The sequence below is a fragment of the Bubalus bubalis genome, chromosome 1 (genome assembly GCF_019923935.1).
Source record: "Bubalus bubalis isolate 160015118507 breed Murrah chromosome 1, NDDB_SH_1, whole genome shotgun sequence".
NCBI lineage: Eukaryota > Metazoa > Chordata > Mammalia > Artiodactyla > Bovidae > Bubalus > Bubalus bubalis.
The window spans coordinates 21,674,086-21,689,466 of NC_059157.1; the positions used below are offsets into that span (position 1 = coordinate 21,674,086).

General features: G+C 42.8%; 1 protein-coding gene across 8 annotated transcripts in view; it reads right to left on the bottom strand.

The window, feature by feature from the left end:
* DLC1 (DLC1 Rho GTPase activating protein) overlaps nucleotides 1–15,381 on the bottom strand; it is a 434,197-nt gene that overhangs the window by 28,093 nt on the left and 390,723 nt on the right. For 7 of the 8 annotated variants that reach the window (XM_006075395.4, XM_006075393.4, XM_044937824.1 and 4 more), the window contains one exon: nucleotides 1,189–1,260. In XM_006075395.4, coding sequence (XP_006075457.2) covers nucleotides 1,189–1,260 — 72 coding nt within the window. Of the gene's footprint in view, nucleotides 1–834; nucleotides 987–1,188; nucleotides 1,261–15,381 lie in introns of those variants that run through there. The other variant, XM_025279190.3, reaches the window with a different exon arrangement.

Sequence of the window (15,381 nt, forward strand, 5' to 3'; positions counted from 1 at the left end):
GTGTTTAGAATAAAGAGCTCTTATAAATCATCAAGAAAAGTACAATCAACTCAAGGGAAAAAAGGGCAACAGATATTTCACAGAAGATCAAACACATATGGCCAGATGAAATGAATAAATGTGTCTTATCATCAAGAGCTAGAAAAATGGCAGTCAAAATCTGTAAGATATCATTTTATATCCATTTGAATGGCAAAAATTAAAGTCTGGCAATGTCAAGGGTTGAGAGCATGTGCAGAGACAGGATCTTTTTATATTACAGGGAGAGGTGGAATCAGTACAGGGACTTTTCAAAAACTTTCATTACAAAGTTGCACGTACATCTTTTCAACTACCCAGTAATGCTACTCCTAGGTATGTGTGTCGGAGAAGGCAGTGGCACCCCACTCCAGTACTCTTGCCTGGAGAATCCCAGGGACAGGGGAGCCTGGTGGGCTGCAGTCCATGGGGTTGCTAAGAGTCGGACACGACTGAGCGACTTCACTTTCACTTTTCACTTTCATGCACTGGAGAAGGAAATGGCAACCCACTCCAGTGTTCTTGCCTGGAGAATCCCAGGGACGGGGGAGCCTGGTGGGCTGCCGTCTATGGGGTCGCACATGACTAAAGCAACAGCAGTAGCAGCAGCCGGTATGTGTGTGTGTGTGTGTGTGTTATTACATGATGGTTACTCCGGCCAGGAAGCGGCAGAGTGACAGGAGACTGGTAGGTCTCCTACTATCAAGGTCCGGTGGCGGTGGTTTTAGGTGCTTGCTATATTTTTTCCTTCATGAAATATTCAAGTCAATAATAAAATATCTGAAAATAAGTCACAGATCAATAATAATCGTATACCAAGGATATGCTTATGGCCATTATAAAAGAATGGCATGGGACTTCTTTGGTGGTCCAGGAGTTTGGAATCCACCTGCCAACGCAGGGGACACGGGTTTGATTCCTGGTCCAGGAAGATCCCACGTGTGGCTGAGCAGCTGAGCCCGTGCACCACAGCAGTTGAGCCTGTGCTCTAGAGCCCGTGCTCTGCAACAAGAGAAGCCACCACAGTGAGACGCCTGCGCTCCACAGCTAGGAAGTGGCTCCCGCTGGTTGCAACTAGAGACAGCCTGTGAACAGCAATGAAGACCTGGTGTAGTCAAAAGTAAATAAATGAAAAAAAAAAAAAAAAAAAGAATGGCGCTTCCAGCTTACCTTCATAAAGCTGGGCATACTGGGGGAATCCTGCGGCTCGGAGCCAATCACAAGCTTCTTTGGCTTCGATTTCTAGAAGAGAAGAGAGGACAGACAAACATGTTAGCTATGTGTAACTCTGCTTCTTCTTCCTTAATAAACTCTGGTTTAGTTATATAATTCTCTGTTGAGAAGGGATAAGCAAAAAACAAAATCCACTTAATCAAATGGTTTAAATTTTTTGCATCTTTCAAACTTTAAAAGATACATATAATTATCCATCTTTCCTTTAAGAAACAAAAATGGAGTCTCAGCAGTAAGTCCCTCTGTGCTGCTTCTGTGTTCTGGTTACAAATAATTACAAAACAGGGCATCATGAGAAAGTTGAAAGAGGATTAAATAATTGATTTTAGGTCCGGGTGGCTTAACTTGGTTTACTTTTCATATCAATAGAAGGCCACCAAGTACACCTGAGACCTTGGAAGGGAACTGGCTTGACCCGATGGGATGCGTGCAGCGGCTTGTGTGCTGTGAAGGTGCCTCTTTGGGTCTATCAGGCGGCAGAGAGGCGCTGGAGGGCACTAAGCTGATGAACCCCACAGTCATGGCAGGCTGAAATGCCCGAAACAGCCTCTGGCACCCCACGGTTAACATCTTATAGACAGTACGGCCAGACAGTACGGCCAAGAGCAACTGACGTGGTGTTCAAATTCACTCAAGCCCTGCTTACGACCCCATTAGAACTGACGAACAGAGGAGTTCGGGGCACAGTCATTAGTTCCTCAGTTTGCACAAAAAATATTCTTTCAACCCTTCTTCCCACCTTCCTCAGATCCGCAGAGTACTTAGCGTGTACGGCTATTCACTCATTTGTAAATGTCTCAGTATTGCTTAATTTACTCCACATTCAAATGTTCATCACACTTTTCTCCTCTGAGCCAGATAGGAGGTGGATAACCCATCAGAGAGAAATATATATATGTCTCACTGTAATACATATCTCACTTTTGTGCAGTAACTTTATTGTTTTAGAGTAATAGGTTTTAACTTATTATTTCATGAGTTCTTTGGGTCTTTAGAGAAAAGAGAATTGAGAACACTCAAATTCATTAAAACAAGTAAGGATGGCCTTACTGAATGAACATGCCAAAGAAAAAAGCCTGCTACTATCTTTTGACAAGTTAGTTAATACCCAAACGAAACCACTTATGGCCGCAGAGAAGCAATAAAAGACAGGGCAAGGTTTATTACTCTGATGAATCTTTTCAGAGTGGCGATGAAAGTAGCATCATAAAACACAAGATTCAGGACTGAACTTGGGGTTTTGAAGGACAGAGTGGCTGGAATGTGTCACTCTATCAACACTGAAGAATTTCAATCTCTATACTGAATCAAACAATATATCAAATTGTTCAATGAGAATTATCTGCACTTAACAGTTTTTCTTGTATTTATATCCATGCCTCATTCAGTAAGGAATTAAAGAATCTTTAAATAGAATCATAAAATAAACATTTCCCAGAAAACTGTATTGCTGGAAAAACATATAAAAGTTCAACATTTTAAGAGATGTGGAAACTACTTTCTTCTCTACCCCCATGGCCATGGCACAAAGATAGATATGGAGAGAAAAGAAACTAAACGTTTGTTTTTTACAAATATTTTAAATATCTTGCTTCTTCTACTCTCTAGAGGTTATTTCCATTCAACAGATTGTTAGACGTCAAACAATAGATTGTTAAAAAGTATTTGCTTTCTACCTATTTTACTTAATAAGTGGTGAATAGCCAGAAACTCTCAACACCTACTTTTTCTGGACTATATTCAGACATGCTATCAGATCAGAGCACAAACACAAGCCTTAACTGGACACAATTCTCCAGCCAGCATAACCACTTATTTAGAACATGTTCCTGATTTCTTATTAAAATGGCTTCATGTCAAGAGGCATGAAAGATGTATGGCATTATTTTTTTTAAAGAATGTTTAAATTTATTTATATAATACCTAACAAATCACAAAGTGTTTTCACATATGTGCTGTGCTTGGTCGCTTAGTCATGTCAGACTCTTTGTGACCCTATGGACTGTAGCCTACCAGGCTCCTCTGTCCATGGGGATTCTGTAGGCAAGAATACTGGGGTAGGTTGCCATCCCTCCTCCAGGGAATCTTCCCAACCCAGGGACTGAACCCAGGTCTCCTGCATTGCAGACAGATACTTTACTGTCTGAGCCTATTCATTTAAAGCCACTTCAGATCAGATCAGATCAGATCAGTCGCTCAGTCGTGTCCGACTCTTTGCGACCCCATTTATCGCAGCACGCCAGGCCTCCCTGTCCATCAAGTCAGTGATGCCATCCAGCCATCTCATCCTCTGTCGTCCTCTTCTCCTCCTGCCCCCAATCCCTCCCAGCATCAGAGTCTTTTCCAATGAGTCAATTCTTCGCATGAGGTGGCCAAAATACTGAAGTTTCAGCTTTAGCATCATTCCTTCCAAAGAAATCCCAGGGCTGATCTCCTTCAGAATGGACTGGTTGGATCTCCTTGCAGTCCAAGGGACTCTCAAGAGTCTTCTCCAACACCACAGTTCAAAAGCATCAATTCTTTGGCGCTCAGCCTTCTTCACAGTCCAACTCTCATATCCATACATGACCACAGGAAAAACCATAGCCTTGACTAGTCGAATCTTTGTTGGCAAAGTAATGTCTCTGCTTTTGAATATGCTATCTAGGTTGGTCATAACTTTTCTTCCAAGGAGTAAGCGTCTTTTAATTTCATGGCTGCAGTCACCATCTATCTGTAAAGCCACTTCAGGAATACGTAAATGCCTACTGATGTCTTGTCATTCTTATTCATTTCCCACCACTAAGAAAAAGAAATGCCCCCAAATGACCAAAAATTGATCTAAAAATCTGTTCACATAGCCACTCTTCTTGGGGGCAGTTGGTTAGAAAGAAACGATGTGACTAAGCCAAGATTTGCATCTTGTGCAGATAATTTAATGGAAGGCTTACAATGGCTAAAAGGCAGCACTTTCAAGAACTACAGAGATCAGTAATTTTACCTGCCTTTTCCTTTCCCTAATATAGATGAGAATGTCTTTCTTTTAGATATCAAACCATGGGAAACAGACACGCCTCTGTTTAGTTTACATTTAACAGTGTCCACTCATGAAAGTTTAGGATGCATAATAAATGAGAACTTGTTGCTTCTATAGAAATCAGAATTAGAAAAACTGTAAAAAGCTGTCATTGACTTTTTAATAAATGGGATAGTTACTGACTTCACTCTTACCCCTTTGTAGTTACCAAGAGAAAATGGTAACAATCTAAGATCCATTTTATTTAATATGAAAAGAACCCATGTCTCCTACCAGGTCAGGTAGGGATTTACCCTTTCTAGTTCCCTCCTGATCCAGGCCACGACTTCCACCCTTACCCTAACTGAAACTCCAGGTCTCCTGTTCTCTTTCCTGAGACTCCTGCCACCAACCTTGCCTCATCAAACTTCCTCCATTACATTTTTGATCTTGTGTCTCCTGCACAAACTTCCCTGGAGCTCCTGCTCCACTGCTTAGAAAACAAGTCTAGACATCTCCCCGGGGTTTTTAAGGTTCTACACGTGGCATGGAACTGTTCAGCTCGCTGTACCTGCTCCACACCCCAGCCAAAGTAAACATGGTCCTTCTTCACCCTCCAACACATCCCTGGCGGAAAATACTCTCCCATTTTCTCATTATCAAATTTTACTCATCCTTCAAGGCCTCAGCCAAGTGTCACCTCCTTTAGGCAGTCTTCCCAGATGCCTCCCAACAATTCCATCAATGGTTAACTTTTACTGAGCACTCACTGTGTAAATGGCCCAGTTTAAGCCCTTAAAAGGTGTATGAATTCTCTGACTCCTCATATTGATCCTAACAGGTGAGTTGGGAATATCCCTAAGATATGAAGATGAGGGAACAAGTGGAGAAACAACCACTTCTTGCCATTCAATTGCCATAGTGTGACAGAGAGCAAAGACTTGCAGAAATAAGCAACCCCAATTTCCCTGGGGAAAAAAAAAAAAAGTATCAATGAACAACGTTAACAATATTAAGCCAAACCATGTGAATGCTGCATTACTACTGTCATGCGAAGAGCTGACTCCTTGGGAAAGACTCTGATGCTGGGAGGGATTGGGGGCAGGAGGAGAAGGGGACGACAAAGGATGAGATGGTTGGATGGCATCACTGACTCGATGGACATGAGTCTGAGTGAACTCCGGGAGATGGTGATGTACAGGGAGGCCTGGCGTGCTGCGATTCATGGGGTGGCAAAGAGTTGGACACGACTGAGTGACTGAACCTAACTGAACTGAACTGAACCGGCTCTCGGGACAATTTTTTTTTTTTTTAATTCCCCACCAGGCAAAAGTGCCATCAGAAACTGAAAATGCAGTGGAAATACAATGACACATTTAGATCTGGGTTTTCTCTAAGCCAACAACAGACAAACGTGTGAAGGAGGAAATTGGAAATTTTTACTGGAACCAGCTTCAGTAATGACTTGTGTTAGATGAATGAGGTTCGGGAGAACCTTTGGTGTCTCACTGGGAACCATGAGGCCGTATCTGCACACTTCCTGGCATGATGGGGTGACCCTAGCTTCCCCTCACCCCTCAACAGTAAGTTAGAAATTCCCCAACCCCGTCATCGTTCCGCGGAACTCGCCATCTCAGTGGTTGAACAATGATCGTCGGGTCTGAGCAGGATGTGAGTACTTCCACCTCCCCTCTGCTCTGTCTTCACGGTGGAAACCCTCATAGAGCTTCCTGGCTTCTTTGCGATTTGCCCTGTGCTTCCAAAATCAGGCCTCAAGGCAAATGCTCCACGGAATGCATCTCTTAAATACAATTCTAAGGAATCGGGAGGAATGTAAGAAAATTCAAGCACGTTCCGGATTCCGTGGATTCCCCAACGCGGGCAGACTTGCTGGCACAGATCCATAGAAACGCGGATGCTTTACCAGCCGCGGAGAAGCACGTGGCTGTGTGAAGGCAGGCGCTGCTTTCTGATCTAAACCAAGATTCCTAACCCCGGTCACAAACATTCCTTCAAATGGAAGGAAGAATTACTTCAAAGGATCAATTCTCCTGCCTCCATTCAGGGCACCCACTTTACAGGACTGCCATACAGCTGGGCACCAACAGGCCCACCTTCCCTGGCAGATGGGTTTCTCGGGGGCAGAGGAGGAAACCACAGCCTCAGACACTTGACCTCGGAGGCTCTGAGCCTGGATCCTGGTGGCATCACCTGGGGGAGTCTTCTAACCCGCCCCCACCCACGACTCCCAAGTGTTCTTTCTCATTTTCTCCATCTAGAGAGGACCCGAAGACAACATCTTTTTAAAGAAGCTCCTGCTGCTAAGTCGCTTCAGTCGTGTCCGACTCTGTGCGACCCCATTAACGGCAGCCCACCAGGTTCCCCTGTCCCTGGGATTCTCCAGGCAAGAACACTGGAGTGGGGTGCCATTTCCTTCTCCAGTGCATGAAAGTGAAAAGTGAAAGTGAAGTTGCTCAGTGTCCGACTCTTAGCAACCCCATGGACTGCAGCCCGCCAGGCTCCTCCATCCATGGGATTTTCCAGGCAAGAGTACTGGAGGGGGGTGCCATTGCCTTCTCTGAAAGAAGCTCCTAAGTAAATGTAAAGGTAGTCAGGATCGGGGACCACTGAACCAGGTAGCATTTCTTCATATTCCTTTATCCCAGACTCTTTCTTCCCAAGGTATCCTAGCATCTTTCCCACAGAACTCTGATAACCCTTGCTCGTCCCTACCCTCATGAACTCTCTCCCAGACCAAAGGGCAGGTGAGCCCTGGATTGGTCTGTAGGAAATACATGATTTGTGTCATGTCATGTCATGTCACTCCTCTGCTCATAATTCCTAGATGACTGCCACTACCTTTCAGACATGACTCCTCAGCAGACCCACAGCCATCTTAACTCACCCTCTGCCCAGCAATTCTGCTCATGGAAGGCCTCCAAATGCAAGCTCCACTCCAGTCTTCCTGAACTCCTTGCGGGTCCCAGGATGCACAGGCTCTTCATCTCCTATCTCTCTTGCTGCAGATAAATTCTCCCTCTGCACCCCATCAACCTCTCTCCCTCTCCTTCCCTGGGACAGTGAGTATACCTACTAGAAGCTTCTTAATTCACTCATTTATCCCGAGAGACTACTATTTCCACATTGGAAGCACATTTACATTTGTTTGAAGGCTAAGAATCCATTGACATTTGACTGAGAACTATGACTTTAACCCCTATCTCTTTGCAATTAATAAAAATAAATGTTTAGCACACACACACACATGCTGCCAAAAGATTGGCTACTGGGAATTACCTATGTAAAGTGAATTTCTAGTTGGGCTAAGTCAGATAGCACAATGTATACGTTAATATTCATTAAACTCTTCTGTTATCTAATCACAGCAAAGATTATGACTAGCCACTAGCAACATTCCTACCCTCAGGTGCCTAAAAAAAAATTCTAAACATCTGCTGTGCCTCTTCTCAAAGAGACCAGAGAGGAAGCTTCTGCAAGACCAGTCAATATAATTCAGTTCCTGGGCCATCTGGCCTCCCAGTAGCTGACCCAAATCCACCTTTAGATATATTCTAGCACAGCCACACATTTACGTGCAGCGAATCACCCTTCACTTCCCTGTTCAGCTCAATATTTATTATTGCACATCCAGGGTCTGTGCTGCCTGCTGTGTTTAGGGACAATCAAAGACACAGGTCGCTGCCCTGAAGCAGGAAGCCAAAGGGAAAGGTAATTCACAATTGAGGATACTCAGCTGATTCTCTTATGAATGAGGTAACTTCTAAAGGGCTCTTCTGAGATCCATGTATTTAAGTCCCAAGGGACCCTGTCCAGGCAGCCCCCAAGAGTCCCTGTTTCATGGATGACAGCCAGACTTCTGACGGCGGCCCCCGTGCCCTCGCGCCTTCCTCCATCCTGTTACCCCACGGCCCCCGGGCTAACTGACCCACCCTCACAGGCCTCTTCTCACCCACCCCATGCTCCCTCTTCTGCTTTATCTTTTCTTCTCCCAAAACATTTATTATGTTTACGTTGTCTCTGCCCTCTGTAAACTTGCCCAAGGCCAGTTTCTTTGCCTGTTTTACTCTTTGATATATCCCAAGCCCCACCAACAGTGTGGGATACATGCTAGTTACTCAATAAATACCATATAAATAAATAAACTGCAATGTGATTTTCTTCTAGTAAAGTGGTCTTAATTTTTTCAGATCAGGAGCCACCGTGAGAAATATATTTTACATTGGCCCTCCACACACATGCATATGTGTACCTATGCACGCATTCATGTACACAAACGTGTGTATATAAGCATATATAAAACTGAAACAAGTTTCCCCAAATAACACTTATAATAAGTAATGCAGTCTTACATTTTTTAATGGAAAAAAAAAAAGGCTATTTGTTACCTTCCCTAAAAAAAAAACAAAAAAAACAAAAAAAAAACCAACCTGTTTGAAATACACTGTTCTCACACAGCTTTTTCTTAAAGAGAAGGAAAGAGGAAAAGAAAGAAAGAAAAACGAAGGAAGGAAGGAAGAAAAGTAAACTAAGAAATCCCTGTATGGTACAGAGGAGGCTATGAATTCAGAGGCAGGCGGGGGAGGGAGGGAGGGGGCTACTGGGCATTCATTTCAATGCTCAGCCTTTATTTGGAGGGATTATGATCTTTTATAGAAGGCTGGACTGCAGGAAAGGAGACTGGGAATAAAAGAGAATAAGCTAAGTGGAGAGCCGGCAAAGCACAGGTGTGTGTGAAGGTACGGTAAGCAGACTCGACTTACTGTAACACACAACAGAAGAAGGGGAGGTATGCAGTGAAAAGTAGGTTATGCCAAAGAGCAGATACAAGCATCTCCTTAGCCTTGTTACCCAATGAGCAACCAACATGATTTCCTCAGATACAGAAGAGCTTTGCATCTGAGTGTCCCAAGTTCCTAGTAATAATCCGCCACAGAAAGGGGGCAAAGTATGACCTGTAACAAACAGGTCAGGGAAACAGGTCCAGGAAAGAATCCATTGCTTAGTTAAGTAGCCTTAAGAACACAATCCTTCTGGACTGGTTTCCTCATCTGTAAAATCTGGGATTGCCACAGGCTGTGCAGATTCCTTAAGTTTCTGATTCTAAGAATTCCTTTATGCCCATTTCCCTTGTTCGTCAAGACAACTCTCAGACTAGGTTCCATCTATTAATTTTCCAGATTTATCATCAATTACACGGAGACATTCTTCTTCCCTCAAAAAACTGATCAAATGTACAAAATTGACTGGCTTATTGCTAAAATATCTAATTTGTTTCCTTTATGGGGGGGATGGAGCCATGCCTTGTGACTTGCAGGCTCCTACTTCCTGACCAGGGATCGAACATATGCACCCCTGCACTGAAAGAATGGCGTCCTAACTACTGGATCACCAGGCAATTCCCTCTAATTTGCTTCTTAATAGATCAGTTTCTAGATTTGTTCCCTGAAGCCTATGATCATATTACAGAGAACTCAAAACCCTAGGCATTTTTGCATATCCATGTCTCCAGCCCTCAAACTAAAATTAGTCTTTACAGGAAGAAAACACTCCAATGCATAGAAAACTCTTGAGTTTAAAAAAAAAAAAATCAAAGTTTTACTTTGCTTATTGATCTTGTACATTTGTGTTTCAGTTAACAGCACCATCTTGACATCAACTCAATCAGTGAACTGGGGGCTGGGAAGCCTCTTGGAACTTTTCCATTTTTTCCTCTTTACAAATGAGGAAGCTGGTCCAAAGTTTAGCTAACAATAATTTGCTTATGGTCCCAGAGGGCACCCCCCACCCGCCCTCCCGCCACCAGCCCTCACTCCTGGTTAGAGAACTTTCTGCACAGCGCAGTCTTGCCCACAAAGATTACCCTCACTTTGAAATCACTAGACTGTTTTTCAATACAAGTAGGAACTGGGAGTTTTGAGGGAGTTCTCTTTTTAAGTTTTTTTTTTTTTTTTTTTTTCTCCTACTTGAGATTCAGAGGCAGATACGTTGCTTTCTAGTAAAGAACATTCCTAGAAATAATATAAAGGCGGGGGTGGGGGGGGGCAGGACCCATTTTCCCTAATGATGTGATGACAACTTAATAAATGGCTCTGCTTTAAAGAAGGGACACATAAGGCAAGCCCACACCTGATAGTCTGCACAGGAGTCCACACTCCAGCACTGTAGAAATTAAATCAATTAAAGTTTCCTTTGGGGATCACTGAGTTCAAGTGTTTGCAAAACACTATTTTTAACACACAAACCAGGAAAAAAGCACATAGCTCACATCAAAAAATATATGCCCTTTCCGTGCAAAGGCAAACAGCTCTGGATCCATTTAAGCTCAGGCAGGACTGGGTGCTATCACTCCAGGCTTGAGCTGATCCAACTGTTTCCAGGAACAGAAATCATCTCCCAGTGAATCAGAAACTGGCACTTACTACCCAGCACACACACAAAATCAAACTTAAATGAAAATAAACTGTTAAGGAAATGGATATTGCATCATCACATCTTTCTACTTCACTGCAATCTGAGGTGGAACAAAGCCCACCTCCATCTACACACACACACACTCTCTCTCTCTCTCTCTCTTCCAGTATTCTGCACCAAATATTTATGCCTTTCAAACCACCTATTGCTAAGAAAAAAAATTTGAAGTAGTTTCTTAGATGATAACTGGATAGATTAGGAAAATGATTTCAAGACAGGAAGCCATCTTAAACCAACTTTAAGGCTCCTTATTTTTCTGAGTCTCTCTTTTTTTTTTTTTTTTGCTAAATGAAGAAGATGGTTTAAAATTATATAATTTGCTTCCTTTTAAACTTACTTTTTCAAGGCAAAAATACCTGGTTACAAACCTAAAATAGCACCTACCTCCCTATCTCCACCATTCAAGACTGACATGCTCATCAAGTCTTTCACACATGTCTGCAAAGCCTATTCTATAACCCTAAGCACCTCTCCCCAATCCGTGGCTTTTGCCCTAAGTTCTACAGCGTCACAGCTCAGGTAAGATAAAATACTGTGCAACCTGTAGTGCTACAAAACTTTAAGTTAGAAATAAAGGGAATAGTGAGGGATGGTGCAGAAACTATTCACTCATATTACAGTCCATCCTGACAGAGAAAAAAAGGAAATCTAGAATTGAACGAAACATCAAGTTGCCTTATCAAAGACCAATGAAAATAACAACATGCCAGATACTGGCTAATACAAGCAGATGTTAGCCACTCCTATGTCTAACCTCAAACAGGAAACACTACAGACAGATCTTGCTTTACTGTACCTCACGGATAGTGCAGTTTCTACAAATGGAAGGTTTGTGGCAACCCTGTCAAGCAAGTCTATTATTGGGCCACTTTTCAACAGCCTTTTAAAAAATCACTTAATAGATGACAGTATAAGGTAAATGTAACTTTTATATGCACAAGGAAAGCAAAAAATCTGTATGACTTGCTTTATTCTTGTGGTCTGGAACCAAACCTGCAGAACCTCCAAGACATGCTTGGGTTCAATTAGACTTTCTGACTCTTGAGCAAAAGGTGTAAGAAATAGAAGTATTATTGTCTCCTAGGTGAGCAAAAGAATTACTTTCATCAAAACTGCTTATGACATTCAGTCCCCCCCCAAACACACACAATCCACTGGTCAAAATTTGACCCAAGTATTTTTGTTTAGTTTAGGATATTAGTGGTTTTATAACATACATTTTTCCTACAAACACATAAAAATCCTCATTTTGTTGCTTCCCTGTTTTATTTACACAATAGAACAGGAAGAGGTCTCCAGTTCCATTCAACTCACATATGACCTTGGACTAGTCCTTGAACTTCCAGGCAACTCAGCTGCCCCTCAGTAGGGAAAAGGCAATGTTTTTCCAGGCTGCCTTTGCATAGATCTGGAATTTCCCCTGGAATGACTTTTACAAATGCATAAGCATCATACAAGATCCCTTTTTGGTGTCACACAGTTTGAAAAACAAAGTTGTAAAGAGATGTCCTTGATGGTGAAAATGACTGCAGAATTTTGGCATCCTCTATCTCCTTGGTTATCTGAGTGAGACAAAAGGCATGGCAGGGCGGAGTGCATGGGCCACAGGCCATTTCACCTCCCAGGTCCCTTCCTCTCCAGCCTCCTAAGTGCTGCAACCTGGGAAATGCTATGAACTCAGGGTGTGGAAAACTTTTGTCCCTCAGACATCCTCTGGAGACTCTTGCAAGGAGGAGGAAGGCGCCTTTCTGTCCAGCTGCAGGAAGCAGCCTCTAGCCCTCTCTGCAGGACACTCAGAGGTGGGGCAGGGGAGAGAACAAAATGTGGATGGGAGGCGTCAAAGGCATTTGAGGACTCTACGCACTGACCTCAGCCTTCAGCTAGCTTTTGATTTTCCTCCTGGGGGCAGAAAGGGGAAGACAGGAGAAGGCCACCCGGTTGAGGTAGGATGTGTGGATGGAAAAGGAGCTTACTTTCCACTGTGAAACTCACTCCAGTAGCAGCATAAAAAACAAGAATGAAGGATTAAGAGAGAGACTTGATTCCTACCGTGTGTGTTGGCTTGACTTCAGCAAAGGAATACGGTTTTTACCTTTTGGTGCCGAAGAACATTATTTCCTAATAGGTAGGCCTTTTCAAAATGCCATTCAAAATGTTTCCAATGACCTCTGGGAGAAAACTTTCCCTTGGAAACATTATTTTGGAGTGCTTTCACAGAAGTAAGCACCATTCAGTATAGTCAACAGAGACTAGAAAATGGTATCCAAAACTCCTTCTTCACATATTAAAGACAGAGGCTTGAGTTCTCCATTCACGAGGCCCCTGAGAGGGGACGGAGAAACCACTCATTTGTCAACCTGGGACCCTAACGTTACAGCTCTCTACCTACCAGCACAAAGAAACTGTGGAGTAACTGCAAGGCTCTGTTTGGCCACCAAATATTGTTTCCTCAACCGAATCAACTCCTGCCAAATATATGTCCACAACTGGGATCTACAGTCACAGACACCTGGTTGAAATCCTAGCTTGGTCATGCACAGTAAGTGATCTCAGGCAAGGTATTTAACTCTCTCCCAGAGCTCAGATTCCTCATCTTAGGAATGGAAATAATTAGATCTACTTTGTGAGGTTGCATGAAGATTACATGTGACAATGAAACCAAACTTAAGAATACATTTTAACTTCTATAATGTGGCTCAGTGGGTTAAGAGTCCGCCTGCAACGCAGGAGACATGGGTTCGATCCCTGGGTCAAGAAGGGCATGGTAACCTACTCCAGTGTTCTTGCCTGGAGAATCCCCGTGGACAGAGGAGCCTGGTGGGCTACAGTTCATAGGGTCACAAAGAGTCGGACATGACTGTGGTGACTGAGCACTCATACATAATGTCACTACTATTCTGTTAAAAGTCTATACATTAAAAAAAAAGTCTATGTATTTTTTACAAAAATTAAAAAGAAGTATCCACACTAGAGAAAGCTGACTGTTGCTTATTAGAAACTATAAAATTTTTATATATACATATACATGTACATATACATATGTATAGGCTAAAAACACAATACTTTATTCCTACCTACTGTTAATTACGATGGCAAGGAGGAAATAGCTAGTGAAAAAAAATGTTGAGACCCAATTAAAGAAGTTCTAGCGGAACTATACTTACTTATCATTGATGATGATAATCCTTAACAATAACACAGGATCCCACAAGGAAAAACGCAAACAGGCAGGAAGAGGCTTTCTCAGCTGGGAATCTTACCCCTTTCACATTAATTAGATTTCTGACTAATTTGAGGTGGAAAGAAAACACCACTGATCATACTCCCTCCAGCCACCTATTCCTATAAAAACGTATTTTAACCCTACAGCACTGTCCTCCTTAAAAAGAATAAGAATTACCCTCAAGTTCTGGAATTCCTCTCTACACAGTGGCCACACAATCAGATCACAGACAACTGTGAAAATCCACTCCAGAAGAGCATTCTCCTCCTAATTTCACAGCCATGGAAAAGAGGCACTTGGCACTGTGCTTTTTAGGACACAGTGGTGGACCATACCTTATGGCTGAGCATCAGTTTCCACCGCCCCCCCACCCCCACCACAGCGAGGACAATTTTTGATGTCCTGCATGCTATGAAGATTACTCCTTGTACTGCAGCCCCACAATGCCAAAGTATATTAGAGGTAAATCTTGCTAAAATGAACATTCAGAGAAATGACTCCACTTAGAAATTAAATTCTCTCTCCTCCACCGGATTGCAACTCATATCATTGTAAGCATTAGACTAAGTCAACTTTACAAATGAAAACCACTCGTCTCCCCAGGCCAGCTTTATAATTTCAAGAATAGGCTTGGCAATGATGAGACTTTCTGCCAGCTGTACCATGAGCCTGCTTGTGCTGTAATGTTCTAAAGCACAGAGAATTTGGTCTTTAGCACTTGGGCAATGTCCAGGGAGGAAGGGGAAACATCTGAAGTTATTTTTACTTTTGCAAGTTCTCTGGTTGTACACAGTGAATGCTAGGGTGGGTCAAGTATTGTCTAGAACCTTCAGAGTCTTTTTTTTTTTTTTTTTTTTGCATGGCCTCATTTCCGTCTTCCTGTTGCTAGGAAAGGGAGCTAGGCATGAGAAAAGTGTGTTTACAATACTGGACCATCCTGTCCAGCACAAGGCTCTCTTCAAAAGAGTACAATTCACTTCACCCACTGTACTTTGGATGCCCCATTCATCTGAACCAAACCACCCTCCCCTGAATACTTTCAAATTGCATATTTACCCACTGAAGCCATAAAAATACCACTTTCATTTGAACGTTGCATCATGGCTTAAAATCTCCATGGGGACACCAAGGGAAACCCAAGTACTTATTTTTGTATTTGAAACCACCTCTTGGAATCCCACCAAGCCTCTGATTAGAAGGCATCTCACCGGGGCCTCCCATACCCTCTTAAAGCCCCACACTAGTTTTACAAGGAAGAGTTTAACTACTATCCAGATTTTTCACTTCACAGTGATAAACTGTTTAATCATAACATGCTTTTCTATTAATCTGCTATATTTTCCAGAAGCAACCAAGCATTCCCCTTTAATGTAAAAATGCCCCGAAACTTCGCTCCATCTTTGGTTTTTGAACTACAAGA